The sequence below is a fragment of the Thunnus albacares genome, chromosome 22 (assembly GCF_914725855.1).
Source record: "Thunnus albacares chromosome 22, fThuAlb1.1, whole genome shotgun sequence".
Taxonomy (NCBI): Eukaryota; Metazoa; Chordata; class Actinopteri; order Scombriformes; family Scombridae; genus Thunnus; species Thunnus albacares.
The window spans coordinates 628,720-644,207 of record NC_058127.1 but is presented as its reverse complement, the minus strand read 5'-3'; the positions used below and the strand labels follow the sequence as shown (position 1 = coordinate 644,207).

At 45.3% G+C, this 15,488-nt stretch overlaps 1 protein-coding gene and 2 long non-coding RNA genes across 4 annotated transcripts; 2 read left to right on the top strand and 1 right to left on the bottom strand.

The window, feature by feature from the left end:
• Positions 1-1,029: 1,029 nt before the first annotated feature.
• On the top strand, positions 1,030-12,777 carry hmgb2b (high mobility group box 2b). Of its 2 annotated transcripts, XM_044341517.1 has the most exons (5): positions 1,030-1,169; positions 3,020-3,178; positions 8,250-8,401; positions 11,141-11,315; positions 12,321-12,777. In XM_044341517.1, exons 2-5 carry the CDS (start codon positions 3,029-3,031, stop codon positions 12,444-12,446), a joined length of 603 nt encoding a protein of 200 aa, XP_044197452.1. In that variant the 5' UTR covers positions 1,030-1,169; positions 3,020-3,028; the 3' UTR covers positions 12,447-12,777. The 2 variants fall into 2 exon arrangements, with proteins under 2 accessions (XP_044197452.1, XP_044197454.1); XM_044341519.1 differs by lacking the exons at positions 1,030-1,169; positions 3,020-3,178 and adding an exon at positions 8,123-8,149 and having other exon boundaries at positions 8,208-8,401.
• LOC122973785 lies at positions 7,646-7,922 on the top strand. Its single transcript, XR_006400132.1, has 3 exons — positions 7,646-7,669; positions 7,747-7,804; positions 7,898-7,922. It is a non-coding gene; the product is annotated as an uncharacterized LOC122973785 (long non-coding RNA).
• Positions 8,102-15,046, bottom strand: LOC122973783. The gene is made up of 2 exons (XR_006400129.1): positions 14,464-15,046; positions 8,102-8,241 (listed from the first exon to the last, which is right to left on the bottom strand). It is a non-coding gene; the product is annotated as an uncharacterized LOC122973783 (long non-coding RNA).
• Between the last annotated feature and the right edge of the window lie 442 nt (positions 15,047-15,488).

Here is a 15,488-nt window from a genome sequence, read left to right as displayed (position 1 = left end):
AAATTATATTCTTCTCTTAAACTCTGTTTCTTCATCCAAACAGAAACTTGGTGGCTCTGAAGTGATTTATCTTTTTGCTCAATGTGTGCAACATGAACCAATCACAGTAATTTAGTTATTACATATTAATGAGGTTTTATGATCAGTTATTATTCAGTAAATAGTGTATTATAGTTATGATTATTTATCATAATCTGATGCATCAGATGGTTTGTTACACAGAAGCGTCTTCAGAAACACTTTTATTTTCCTTTGGGATTAATAATCTATCTATTGTAAATATTCATACACAATAGAGTGTTTATGATTTTCTTGTTAAATAAACAAGGATTTTATTGTCATTTCCCGAGGCCATTTGTATTGGGAAACAGTTGAGAAACTGGTTGAAAATCTATTTTTTTCTTGCAGCAGATGTAATATTTTTTCATCCTGATGGATAATGTAAATATTTTCGTGAACCAGTGTGGGTTTAAACTGATGCTGATACCTTACAGCAGAGACACAAACCTGGAGCTGAAGGAACCATAGCTGCTGACATACAAAATGACCCAAAAACATACAATATTTCGGTTGAATGTGGTGTTAATGAAAGCATATTTTATTTTCCTCGGATTAAATGAACTATATGCTTCCCCAGCATCATCTTCAAACGTAATGCAGTTTAATCCCACTATAAACTCACAAAAATACAACCAGAATATGTATTAAACGGGCTCCGTCTTCATCCCTTGTGCTGCTGCTCTCGGTCGCCCCTCCCCCATCTCCTCACGGATTGGCCCGTTATTTGACAGCCACCCCTTCTGACCAATCAAACGAGAGAATAAAAAACTAGCTCCGCCCTGTTGTAGCAGTAGAATTCCCGCCCTGATGGCGTTGCTAGGCAGGCGGAGCCGTGTGCAACGAGGCTTTGACTTGCGGTGCCGTGAACCAATCACAGGCGAGTATTCAGAGGCGCTCCGCCCAGGTTGGCCGGCCGCGTTCCCGCCCTCTGAATAGAGATGACCAACGGGGGCGTTGCTGAGGGGCGGGGCCGGACTCGAGCTCGACCCAGTTTGAAAGTGAACCAACGGCTCCAGTCGCTGCTTCGCCACCAAACATCAACAAGAATCCCGAACCCGAAAAACGGACCCGGTCCAGTCTGCTCCAGCCTGTCCCGGCCCTCCTGACGAGTGAGTACCGCGCCTCTTCCCCGGTTACATCTTTCATTTACCGGACACTGAGCTGGCTCTGATTTGCCGGTTGTCTTTTTTTCTGACGTGCAGGATCTTGTGATAAAAAATCCGGGATGAGGCTGGAAAAAGAAATAAAATGGCCGCTTTAATGGTCAGGATATGGCTGTTTGGGGGTCCGATCGCATGTCGGTGCCCGTCTGTGTGTGTACTCGGGGGACTGATAGAGACGTGTTGTTGTAAACACGAAACGCCCATTTTGGAGCATGAATGCCAGGAAATAGCCTCGTCCCGTCCATACAACGCTGACCTCTCCGGAGCATAACCGGGGCCCTGCGTTGAAAATGCGTAGTGTCGTACTGACTCCTTATTTCCATTGCAAGCGCGCCTGTTTGGTGAAAGAGCGGCGCTGCGGTTAAAGATAAAAGCCACACATGAACAGAAAGTCTTATATTGTGGTTTCTAACATGTCCGCGGTGTAAAAGGCTGATTTTCTCCGCCTGCTAGCCCGTTAGCCGGCCGCTAGTGGAGGGGGATGGGGCGGCTAGCTCCGCAGAGGGCGGGAAGCAAATGGTGGCCCATTGTTCTGTCGGAGCTAGCTGTTAGCACGGCTAGGCTAACTGCAGCAGTCAATACATCTCCATAGAAAACGCGGCTAGCTCCGGTTTATGTTCCTCTCTACGGCTCATAGACCTCCAGTCACAGGCGGAGAGGAGGAACCGGGCTCCGGCGGGATGTCCCAGCACAGGATCCGACCGAAGGAGGCTCCAGCTCGGGTCGGCGGGCCTCCTGGCTCCCCGTCTGAGAAAATGGATCCCCTCTCAGTTTTCTTTGTTATTCACAATCTCCCAGTTTGGCTGCTGGTGGGCCGTTATTATTTGGCCATTTAACTGGTAATTAACGGGCGACTTTGTAATGTAACACAGATGAAGTTAACCTGCTTTATGATGATATATGATTTATATTTAACCACAATTAAACATTTTTACAAGGTTAAATTTAGATTATCTACAAAATGAGACACATAGGTTAAAGGGTCATTCCTCCCACATGTATTTAATGTTTCTGCTCAGTTATCTGTCAAACACACAGATTTTAAACAATTACAGATTAAATAATGCTTTGAGAAATAATTAATTAAATTAAAAAAAAAAAATATATATATATATATATATAGATCTTTTGATTCCTCTGTTTAGTGGGTGGTGTCAAGTTCAAAGATATTGAACATAATGAGCTGCAATTATCATAACTATTGGTTTATCAATGATCTATTAATCCATTATATCTGTACCAGCTCATCCTGTGTTTTTACTAAAATGTGAAACATAATGACAGGTGAAGGTCTCATCCCGTCCTCCAGATCATTAATTATGAGGATTTGCTGCTTCTCTTTGTTGTGTGTGTGTGTGTGTGTGTGTGTGTGTGTGTGTGTGTGTGTGTGTGTGAGATGTCACCGTGTCCTGGAGGTGATTGTTATTTCGGCCATTTAGTAAAATAATGAATCAATAGTTGCAGCATTGATCTTTAATGTAATATTTTCTCTCATCTCAGGTTTTCTGCTCTTCTCTGTTTTGTAATTAAATTACTATCTTTGGATTTTGTTGGACAAAACGACATTTGAAGACGTCGAATGATTGTTAGTTGCAGCTCTGAAATGTCCTTTTACCTGCTTTCTGTGTAAACGATTGATCACTGAATGTGTTTTGTTGTTTTACACTGAAATAAAGTCTCATTATTCTCACAGTCACAAATTAACTGATGAACCAGTTCCACCAGAACTAAACCTGTACCTTACCTCTTCATCTCTTCTTCTCTCTTTGTGTTTCCTTCCTCCGTCCGTCCATCAGGCCGCCAGTATGATGCGTAAAGACGTCAACAAGCCGAAGGGGAAGACGTCGGCGTACGCCTTCTTCGTCCAGACGTGTCGAGAGGAGCACAGGAAGAAGAACCCCGAGCAGTCGGTCAACTTCGCCGAGTTCTCCAAGAAATGCTCCGAGAGATGGAAGGTAAAAGACAGAGAGAGACAGACGGGTCGTTAGAGAGACAGACGGGTAGGTAGAGAGACAGACGGGTCGTTAGAGAGAGAGAGACGGGTCGTTAGAGAGACAGACGGGTAGGTAGAGAGACAGACGGGTCGTTAGAGAGACAGACGGGTAGTTAGAGAGACAGACGGGTAGTGAGAGAGACAGGCGGGTAGGTAGAGAGACAGACGGGTAGTTAGAGAGACAGACGGGTAGGTAGAGAGACAGACGGGTAGGTAGAGAGACAGACGGGTAGTTAGAGAGACAGACGGGTAGTTAGAGAGACAGACGGGTAGTGAGAGAGACAGACGGGTCGTTAGAGAGACAGACGGGTAGGTAGAGAGACAGACGGGTCGTTAGAGAGACAGACGGGTAGTGAGAGAGACAGACGGGTAGTGAGAGAGACAGACGGGTAGTGAGAGAGACAGACGGGTCGTTAGAGAGACAGACGGGTAGTGAGAGAGACAGACGGGTAGTGAGAGAGACAGACGGGTCGTTAGAGAGACAGATGGGTAGAGAGAGAGACAGACAGACGGGTAGACGGTGAGAGACAGACGGGTAGTGAGAGAGACAGACGGGTCGTTAGAGAGACAGACGGGTAGGTAGAGAGACAGACGGGTCGTTAGAGAGACAGACGGGTAGGTAGAGAGACAGACGGGTCGTTAGAGAGACAGACGGGTCGTTAGAGAGACAGACGGGTAGGTAGAGAGACAGACGGGTCGTTAGAGAGAGAGAGACGGGTCGTTAGAGAGACAGACGGGTAGGTAGAGAGACAGACGGGTCGTTAGAGAGACAGACGGGTAGTGAGAGAGACAGACGGGTAGTGAGAGAGACAGACGGGTAGTGAGAGAGACAGACGGGTCGTTAGAGAGACAGATGGGTAGAGAGAGAGACAGACAGACGGGTAGACGGTGAGAGACAGACGGGTAGTGAGAGAGACAGACGGGTCGTTAGAGAGACAGACGGGTAGGTAGAGAGACAGACGGGTCGTTAGAGAGACAGACGGGTCGTTAGAGAGACAGACGGGTCGTTAGAGAGACAGACGGGTAGGTAGAGAGACAGACGGGTAGGTAGAGAGACAGACGGGTCGTTAGAGAGACAGACGGGTCGTTAGAGAGACAGACGGGTAGGTAGAGAGACAGACGGGTAGGTAGAGAGACAGACGGGTCGTTAGAGAGACAGACAGGTAGACGGTGAGAGAGACAGACGGGTAGTGAGTTTCACCAACGTGCTTCACAGAGAGATAGATTTCTGATCTAATCAATAACCCTGCAGTAGAAGGTGATCAGTAATGGATGTATTGGTTGGAGGCAGCAGCAGTGAGGAACCATCATCACTGTAACGTGTCAGTTTGTTATAAAGTTTAGAGGAAGTCTGAAGTTATTCTGTGTTTCCTGATTACACTCAACAAACCAACACTGTGTGCGTCTCTAAATACGTCCCCCCCCCCCCCGTCTCAGCTCAGAGCTCATTGGTTCCTGCTGGAGGCTTTAAAACAGCTGCTCACTGTGGTTCTGATCAATATCGGTTCTTATTGATACAGAACCAAATCATAACAGAAGATCAGGTCTGAACTCTTTAATCTACAGACCCGACGTTCCTCCATCAGCAGGAAGAAACCTCCAGCAGACTGGACGCCACCCGCCTCCACCGGCGGCGTCCACAGAGGAAGAGAAGGAGATAAAACTGTTAATAATAATAATTTAGTTTATTTATGGAGGTGTTTCCAGGTTCTCAGAGACGTTTTATATCAGTTAAAAGATCATAATAAACAACACGGTGACTCTAATAAACATTTTCTAAATGAAATAAACTGAATGTGTGAATATTAACATGATGTTTGTTTATATAACTGATATAAATATGTAACATACATGAGAAAATAACTATATCTGATTCATTTATATTTATTGATCTTCCTGGACAGGAAACATTGATTATAATTATTATAATTATTAATAAGCTGCCGTCAGTAATGAATCACTGGGACGTTCATAGTGTTCAGGTGCAGTTTATACGTCTGGTCACTAGATGGCAGCAGAGCGTCGTCTGGCTGATTAAACCACAACAATAATGTCTAAATGTCATTTTCCTCAACAGACGTTTAACAGTTGTTGGATATTTGTCGGCCAATCAGATCACCTCTAGGTCAGGGGTTATTTACCAGTTATTTATTCATGTTTGTTTGTTTATTGTTGGAGTGTTGTTTATTCAGTCCTGCATTTATGTTGGTCGACTTTTCCAACAAACGTTCTAAACTTTGTTTGTGATGAAATAAAATCTGAATTTAATGGTTCTACTAAAATCTACTACATATGTCTTCCAGCCTGTTTGAGGTCATTTTAGGTTGTTTTAATGTGTTTTGTGTTGCTGAGAAACAATCTTTATCTTTAATGAATATTGTCTAAAAATATTCTGCTGAGTTTCTCAGGTTTTCATTCTGGATCACCGCTGAAAACTAAAAAAATCTGCAGGTTCCATGTGGACCTGCTGACGGAGCGAGCTGCGAGCCAATCACTGAACAGCTTCCTCTGTCGTTAAGACATTCATGAGTCCATGAAGAGAACGACAGCTGTAAACAAAGAGACGCTGTCAGTAAACAACAACAACAACATGCCGTCAGTAGACAAAGATGTCGGTGGTTCGGCAGCTAAACCATAAACACTACAGTCGTGTTTCATCAGGCAGCAAACTGGCCTGTTGACGGCTGGTCATCAGCTGTTCTTCACAGTCGACAGGAAATCAACAGTTTAAAGGAACTCTGAAGTTATTAACTTGATCCATCTTGTGATATTTATTGATATCAGCTGATCCTAGATCTCCCTCCAGCTGATCGGATGTTATTGCAGCGTTCATCAGGAGGAAACAGTGAAAATAAAATCATCTGAGTCTCAATGAATCAGTCGACTGACAGGAAATTAATCTATTTAATCAATCAAGAATCACAAATACTCCTCCGTTTGTTTGTCAGGTGTAACATTTAATCTGTTTTCTGTCGTTATTAACAGAATATTTTCAGGTTTTTCGAGGCTAAAACTCCGTTATTGTCTTGATTTATTAAACAACAACAGATAATGTGGCTCACAACAAACAAAACAAGACAAATAAAAGTTCTATAATAACTGTAAATATAAATGTGACTGACTGGATGAAGTAAGAGGTCGAGGTTGTAGGTGATGAAGAGTTGTCGACGTCGTCGCTGGTGATGATGACATCACACATGCAGAAGATGAAGAACAGTTTACAGAGTTGAAGCAGCAGCTGGAGGTTTTCTTCATTCATCACTTTGACCTCTAAAATGTGACGTCTTCAACATGAGTTGTCAGTTAGCTTTGTATCGATCGGATGGATCAATAATCTGGTTATTAATCATCTGAACCATAATCAATAAGTAAATATAACTTAGTTACAGCCCTCAAATCTCTGACACGTCTGTTACCATGGATACCAGTCCATTTAAATCTCTGTACGTTCGCTGGCTGTTTAACGGCTGCAGCTCTGCTGTTCAGGAGATTAGAGCGATAATGAAGTGATTATTGATCAGCTATCAGCTGTAATGTAACAATCATTAATGCAGGACGCCTGATGGTGGCTTCAGTCACGTGTGACTCTGACCTTTGACCTCTAGTGCTCATCGTCTGCTATTATAAAGATCTCCTGAGTCGACCAGCAGCCATCTTTATAAATCGATCAATGACAGCTGATCAGCTATCAATAATTATAGATGAGGTTCGATGTGTCAGCGCTTCAGTTTCTGGTTTTAGGTTGAAGTTGTTCCTCATGTAGTGTCAGTAGAGGTCAGAGGTCATGCTGATGTCAGTAGAGGTCAGAGGTCATGCTGATGTCAGTAGAGGTCAGGGGTCATGCTGATGTCAGTAGAGGTCAGAGGTCGTGCTGATGTCAGTAGAGGTCAGAGGTCGTGTTGATGTCAGTAGAGGTCAGAGGTCGTGCTGATGTCAGTAGAGGTCAGAGGTCGTGCTGATGTCAGTAGAGGTCAGAGGTCGTGCTGTCTGTGCTGATGTCAGTAGAGGTCAGAGGTCGTGCTGATGTCAGTAGAGGTCAGAGGTCGTGCTGATGTCAGTAGAGGTCAGAGGTCGTGTTGATGTCAGTAGAGGTCAGAGGTCGTGCTGATGTCAGTAGAGGTCAGAGGTCATGCTGTCTGTGCTGATGTCAGTAGAGGTCAGAGGTCATGCTGATGTCAGTAGAGGTCAGAGGTCGTGTTGATGTCAGTAGAGGTCAGAGGTCGTGTTGAGGTCAGAGGTCATGTTGATGTCAGTAGAGGTCAGAGGTCGTGTTGATGTCAGTAGAGGTCAGAGGTCGTGTGGATGTCAGTAGAGGTCAGAGGTCGTGCTGATGTCGGTAGAGGTCATGCTGTCTGTGCTGATGTCGGTAGAGGTCAGAGGTCGTGCTGATGTCAGTAGAGGTCAGAGGTCATGTTGAGGTCAGAGGTCATGTTGATGTCAGTAGAGGTCAGAGGTCGTGTTGATGTCAGTAGAGGTCAGAGGTCGTGTGGATGTCAGTAGAGGTCAGAGGTCGTGCTGATGTCGGTAGAGGTCATGCTGTCTGTGCTGATGTCGGTAGAGGTCAGAGGTCGTGCTGATGTCAGTAGAGGTCAGAGGTCGTGCTGTCTGTGCTGATGTCAGTAGAGGTCAGAGGTCGTGCTGATGTCAGTAGAGGTCAGAGGTCGTGTTGGTGTCAGTAGAGGTCAGAGGTCATGTTGATGTCAGTAGAGGTCAGAGGTCGTGCTGATGTCAGTAGAGGTCAGAGGTCGTGTTGGTGTCAGTAGAGGTCAGAGGTCATGTTGATGTCAGTAGAGGTCAGAGGTCGTGCTGATGTCAGTAGAGGTCAGAGGTCGTGCTGATGTCAGTAGAGGTCAGAGGTCGTGTTGGTGTCAGTAGAGGTCAGAGGTCGTGTTGATGTCAGTAGAGGTCAGAGGTCGTGTGGATGTCAGTAGAGGTCATGCTGTCTGTGCTGATGTCAGTAGAGGTCAGAGGTCGTGTGGATGTCAGTAGAGGTCAGAGGTCGTGCTGATGTCAGTGTGTCTGTGTCTCTGCAGGCTCTGTCTCCCAGTGATAAGAAGTGTTTCGAGGACATGGCGAAGGCCGACAAGGTGCGTTACAACCGTGAGATGAGGGACTACGTCCCCCCCAAAGGCTTCGGGAAGAGGGGCCGCAAGAGGAAAGATCCCAACGCACCCAAAAGACCCCCGTAAGTAAAACACAGTCCTGGTACTGGTGTGTGTTTAATGGTCTCACCTGCACCAGTAGAGACATGATGTCACTGTGTCTTCTTCTTCTTCTCCTCCTCCGGTTCACTCAGACTCTCCATTCACATATATGAGTATCAGTTACTTATTGTCTCTACACACCTGACAGGTCACATGTCAATCACATGTTGACCAGGTCATGTGGGTTAAAAGTCTTTACTTTTCTAAAACTAGACTTGATGAAAATTAGGAAATTAATTTGTTTTACACACAAACTCATCAAGAGTTTTGTTTACAAATTGAAATTGAAGTGAATGGACCCAAAACAGGGTTTTGATGCTACAGGTGTGAGCGAGACAGACAGGTGTGAGTGAGACAGACAGGTGTGAGCGAGACAGACAGGTGTGAACGAGACAGACAGGTGTGAGCGAGACAGACAGGTGTGAGCGAGACAGACAGGTGTGAGCGAGACAGACAGGTGTGAGTGAGACAGACAGGTGTGAGCGAGACAGACAGGTGTGAACGAGACAGACAGGTGTGAGCGAGACAGACAGGTGTGAGCGAGACAGACAGGTGTGAGTGAGACAGACAGGTGTGAACGAGACAGACAGGTGTGAGTGAGACAGACAGGTGTGAGTGAGACAGACAGGTGTGAGCGAGACAGACAGGTGTGAGCGAGACAGACAGGTGTGAACGAGACAGACAGGTGTGAGCGAGACAGACAGGTGTGAGTGAGACAGACAGGTGTGAACGAGACAGACAGGTGTGAGCGAGACAGACAGGTGTGAGCGAGACAGACAGGTGTGAACGAGACAGACAGGTGTGAGCGAGACAGACAGGTGTGAGCGAGACAGACAGGTGTGAGCGAGACAGACAGGTGTGAACGAGACAGACAGGTGTGAGCGAGACAGACAGGTGTGAGCGAGACAGACAGGTGTGAGTGAGACAGACAGGTGTGAGTGAGACAGACAGGTGTGAACGAGACAGACAGGTGTGAGTGAGACAGACAGGTGTGAGCGAGACAGACAGGTGTGAACGAGACAGACAGGTGTGAGCGAGACAGACAGGTGTGAGTGAGACAGACAGGTGTGAGCGAGACAGACAGGTGTGAGCGAGACAGACAGGTGTGAGCGAGACAGACAGGTGTGAGTGAGACAGACAGGTGTGAACGAGACAGACATGTCTCACCCTGCAGGAAACTCTCATCCTCACACCGTTGAGATTTGATGTTTCACCATGACAGAGGAAGTTGCTGTAACTTTATTGTAAATGCTCCAGTCTGCACCAAACTTTACATGTTTGATAAGAGTCCCGGTCTGAACACGTCTACATGACAATATTCCATCAGTGATGTAAACTGGATGAATAGCGCGTCCTATGAAATTTCAGTAAAGCAGCTCCAGCAGCAGGTAAAACAGTGGACAAAGTGAACACAGCCGGGTCTGAACACATCTACATGCCCGTCACAGAAGACCTTCAACTGCACCGCGGCCCGACGTGCACAGAGGCACGAGGGCCCGTTCAATTATTATTATTATTATTATTATTATTATTATTATTATTATTATTGAGGCTGGGGATGCAAGATATTGGATTTTTTGCCGATATGTCGATGTTTCCAACTCATTGTGGCTGATGCTGATATATACACATATTTATTTCCAGCTGGCTGAGGAGACTATCATGCATGCAGCATAGATTATACTGTGATCAATAAAGACAATATATGAAGGAAGAACTGAGGAAAACTGGAGTTCAGCATTAACATTGTAATGAACCTGCCAAGTGGGAGCAGCAGCAGAGTTTTCATTGAGTTTATTACACAGACAGGATTAATGTGCAGGATTTAATCTCTGGTCCTCATCCTGAGCAGAAGGTGGCGCTAATGCACCTGATACTCTGGTTACCAACCGCCGTTATAAACCAAGAAGATTTTTGGGGTTTTATCAGCTGATACCAATGACATGCTGATAATATCGTGCATCCCTAACTGAGGCCAAAATATAACATATGATCCAGTTTCTGATGTTTTATGTCTCTTTAAAAATGACAATCAAAGTAAAATAATGATTGTTCTGTATGTAATGACTTCCTGCAGATCACAGAAACAACTATATTTCAGCTCTACGTTCCATTTATAACCTTTATTAAACCCACAGAATGTAATTTCTGCCTTTAAAGGTCAATCAAACAACCAAAGACAGTTTGATGACATCGTCATGAGGTAGTGAGGCATCATGGGAGTTATTTCTGCCGTCACTGCAGTCAGTTTCTCCTGGTTCAGATTCCTTCAGTCTCCTCCTCTTCACAACAAACAGAACCACTGAGTAAAACCAGTAAAAACACTGAATAAACCAGTTTCCTGTTGGAAATCAGGAGGTGCGGAGCTGCTGCTAAATGTTCGCTCAGCTTGTTTCTCTGATGACTGAACATCCTTCATCAGGTTCAAACATATAAAGTGTATCATCATCATCTGGCAGCAGAAACTCTGGTTCTGCTCGTTATGACGTTGTGTTTGTCGTCGTTCGTCTTCGTCAGTTAACGCCACGATTGGTCCAAACACACAGGGGTCAAAGTTCACAGGCAGCGTTCCTGCTTTCAGACATAAAGCAGTTTTAGATGAATAAAATAATGGATTCTTTACGTCGTGACGACTTTCAGACTTTCAGAGTTGATTTCATGTTAACATGTTTCAGCCTCTGGGTTCAACATCACCGTGTTGAATATGTGTGTCTCTGCAGGTCTGCCTTCTTCGTGTTCTGCAGCGAGTACCGTCCCAGCGTCAAGCAGCAGTACCCGGGTCTGTCTATAGGAGACTGTGCCAAGAAACTGGGAGAGATGTGGAGCAAACTGTCCCAGTCTGAGAAACTACCGTACGAAGAGAAGGCCCAGAAGCTACGAGAGAAATACGACCGGGTGAGGACGACCACCACAGACAGAGAGACAGGAGGCAGAGAGACAGACAGGAGGAAGAGAGACAGACAGGAGGCAGAGAGACAGACAGACAGACAGACAGACAGGAGGAAGAGAGACAGACAGAGAGATAGACAGGACGCAGAGAGACAGACAGGAGGAAGAGGAGGAGAGAGGGGACAGTAGACAGATGGAGGAGGAAGAGGAGGAGAGAGGGGACAGTAGACAGATGGAGGAGGAAGAGGAGGAGAGAGGGGACAGTAGACAGATGGAGGAGGAAGAGGAGGAGAGAGGGGACAGTAGACAGATGGAGGAGGAAGAGGAGGAGGAGAGGGGACAGTAGACAGATGAAGGAGGAAGAGGAGGAGAGAGGGGACAGTAGACAGATGGAGGAGGAAGAGGAGGAGAGAGGGGACAGTAGACAGATGAAGGAGGAAGAGGAGGAGAGAGGGGACAGTAGACAGACAGATGAAGAGCAGTCAGACTGAACAGATGTTCTGTGTTTATGTTTAAAGTCTTTATGTTATTTATGACAAAGTGTCTCGTTAAGGATCCACACAAACATTAATAAACATTAATAAACATTAATAAACATTTATCACTATTAGTGAACTTCAACTCGAACCATCTCAGGACTGTGTGGGCGTGTCCACGTCACGTCTGATTGACAGCTGGCTTTCAGCTCAAGCACCGTTTTATTATTTATTCATTGAAACGTTTTGCTGATATGTAATAAACCAGTGAATCTATCAGACGACTATCTACCTGGTTAGAAAGTTTAAATAATAATTAACCACCGTCTGTTTATTTAACTGTGATCTATGACGCTAATCGTTCTAGCATCTTCCATTCACTTACATGAAACGGTTAGCATTAGCATTGCTATGCTGCACTTCTGAGCTCCTCATCCACTCAGTGATGAACACAGATTTGGCTGTGATGTTGGATGATGATGATGATGATGATGATGATGATTTAATAATAAAAGTGTTTCTGTCTGCGGCTCAGGACATGGTGGCGTACCGCGGCGGCGGCACGTATGCCAGGAACCCCGGCTCTTCAGCTCAGGGAGGCGACGAGGAGGACGATGACGAGGGAGAGGACGAAGATGACGAGGAGGACGATGACGAGTAGAGACCACGAGCTGCAGCTGGATGAGAGAGAGAGAGAGAGACTGAGAGTGTGTGAGACAGACGGAGAGAGAGAGAGACAGGTGTGTGTGTGTGTGTGTGTTTCAGAGGAAGCAGGAGGTCAAAGGTCAGACAGGTTTTAAACATTTTAAAGTGAAGGTCAGGCTCTGCTAGCTGCTCATTGGCTGACAGGAGAGGGGGCGGAGCTTCACAGCAAACTGAGTTTAAAACAACAGAAATCTGAGCTGTGACGTTTCCATGACGACGCGTCGGCTGAACATGGTCTCCTTCAGACAGGCAGACGTCTGCGGCTGATTTTAGGGAGAGAAGAAGAAGACGACAGACAGACAGACAGGTGGAGGTGAGATCAGCTGCCAGCCAATCAGAAGCAGCTACGTTGTGTTACCATGGTTATCAGGTCGACTGTAGTTCAACAGAGTTTCATATCTGACGTGTTGGGAAGAGTTTTAGGTGCTCAGATGAGACTTTCCTTCCTCCAGGCAGCTGCTGGTTTCAGCCCAGTTTAAATCCAGTACACACCAGTACATCATATATACACACACACCAGTACACACCAGTACATCATATATACACACACACACCAGTACACACCAGTACATCATATATACACACACACCAGTACGTCACATATATACACACACACACACACCAGTACACACCAGTACATCATATACACACACACCAGTACACACCAGTACATCATATACACACACCAGTACACACCAGTACGTCACATATACACACACACCAGTACACACCAGTACATCATATATACACACACACCAGTACACACCAGTACACACCAGTACGTCACATATACACACACACCAGTACACACCAGTACACACCAGTACATACCAGTACATCATATATACACACACCAGTACACACCAGTACGTCACATATACACACACACCAGTACACACCAGTACATCATATATACACACACCAGTACACACCAGTACACACCAGTACATCATATACACACACACCAGTACACACCAGTACATCATATATACACACACCAGTACACACCAGTACACACCAGTACATCATATACACACACACCAGTACACACCAGTACGTCAGATAAATGACAGCTGTGATTATCGGGGTGTCATGTTGGTTTGTAGCTTTTCTTAATAACAGTTTTGATGTTTTTATTGCAGTAAATTGTTGGAACTGAGAATTACAAGCAAATAAGATGTTTGTTTGTTTGTTTGTTTTTGTTTACCGTGCAAATCTCTGTCGGCGAGACGTCAGTCGCACCGAACATCACGGTTGATGCACATCTGGCGTCTGGACGTTTGATGCAGGAGAGTCGAGGTGACGGCAGAGATTCTTCTAATTAGTTTTAATTAACGTGATCACAGAATCACTGATTAAGGTTCTTAATGTTTAACTGATTAGATTCACATCAGCTGATCGCTCCCATGATGCATTTCTGCAAGGAACAGCCAATAACAGAGCAGCTCAAACAACAACACAGACGATGCGACGGATATAAAGTTACAGTTTGTAGACGAGCTCAGGATACAACAACACTTCTTACAGCGTAGAGGGGGGCGGGGCGAGGCGAGGGGGCGGGGCGCTGACGACGTGACAGCCAGCAGTTTGAGGGTTCAGTAGACGGCAGCGTGAAACCAGCGGCGGTCTGAAGGAAGACCATCTGGACTCGCCTGAACACGACGTGCAGGTGTAGCAGCTCCTCCGGCGCCGTCGCGGCATTCAGCGCGTCGCCGGATACGTTAATCTGAGGCGTCCGGAGAGCGCCGCCGGACAGCAGGAAGTTATTAATCTTCATCATGTGATTAATGAGGTTTCACCTGATCAACCTGACAGACAGACAGGACGCTCCGAAACACACTCACACCCAGGACGCGTGTGTGTGTGTGTGTGTGTGTGTGTGTGTGTGTGTGTGTGTGTGTGTGTGTGTGTGTGTCACAAACTGTGAGTGTGTGAGTGGTGCGAGTTCAGTGTGTGTGTTTCCTTTCAGTAACGTGTGTGTGTGTGTGTGTGTGTGTGTGTGTGTGTGTTGGAGGTCATCAGATGTTAAACTGTCCGACACCAGAGGATAGTAGAATAACCCCCCCCCCCCCCCACCGTCACTGTTACCATGGTTACCCCTGCACCATCCCCCCTCCCCATGCCCACCATCACCCCTGTGTGTGTTACCATGGAAACCCCTGACTCCTCTTCCTGCCCTTCATCATCATCATCATCATCATGTTGTTTTTTATTTTCTTACTGGAGGTTTATTGGAGTTTTTTTGGTTCCTTGTTCACTGTCAGAGTAGAAACTTCAACTTTTATAATAAAACAACCAACTGAGGGAAAAACACACTTCACTGTCTCTTCTTCTGTTTGTACCGACCGTCCTTCAGCTCCTCTTCATCAGCTGCTGGGACTGAGCCACATGGACACGTACAGATAGATACAGATTGATATGATACAGATAGATAAGCTATAGATAGATATGCTATAGATAGATATGCTACAGATAGATATGCTACAGATAGATATGATACAGAAAGATATGGTACAGATAGATATGCTATAGATAGATATGGTACAGATAGATATGGTACAGATAGATATGCTATAGATAGATATGGTACAGATAGATATGGTACAGATAGATATGCTATAGATAGATATGGTACAGATAGATATGCTACAGAAACATGATACAGAAAGATATGGTACAGATAGATATGCTATAGATAGATATGATACAGATAGATATGGTACAGAAACATGATACAGAAAGATATGGTACAGATAGATATGCTATAGATAGATATGGTACAGATAGATATGCTACAGAAACATGATACAGAAAGATATGGTACAGATAGATATGCTATAGATAGATATGATACAGATAGATATGCTATAGATAGATATGGTACAGATAGATATGCTACAGAAACATGATACAGAAAGATATGGTACAGATAGATATGCTATAGATAGATATGGTACAGAAAGATATGGTACAGATAGATATGCTATAGAAACATGAT

What these genes read in the sequence shown, in the direction of transcription:
- hmgb2b (XM_044341517.1), top strand. Translation starts at nt 3,029, where the DNA reads ATGATGCGTAAAGACGTCAACAAGCCGAAGGGGAAGACGTCGGCGTAC. An exon ending in AACGCACCCAAAAGACCCCC is followed by an intron (nt 8,402 to 11,140) that starts GTAAGTAAAACA and finishes GTGTCTCTGCAG; the next exon opens with GTCTGCCTTCTTCGTGTTCT. An exon ending in TACGAGAGAAATACGACCGG is followed by an intron (nt 11,316 to 12,320) that starts GTGAGGACGACC and finishes TCTGCGGCTCAG; the next exon opens with GACATGGTGGCGTACCGCGG.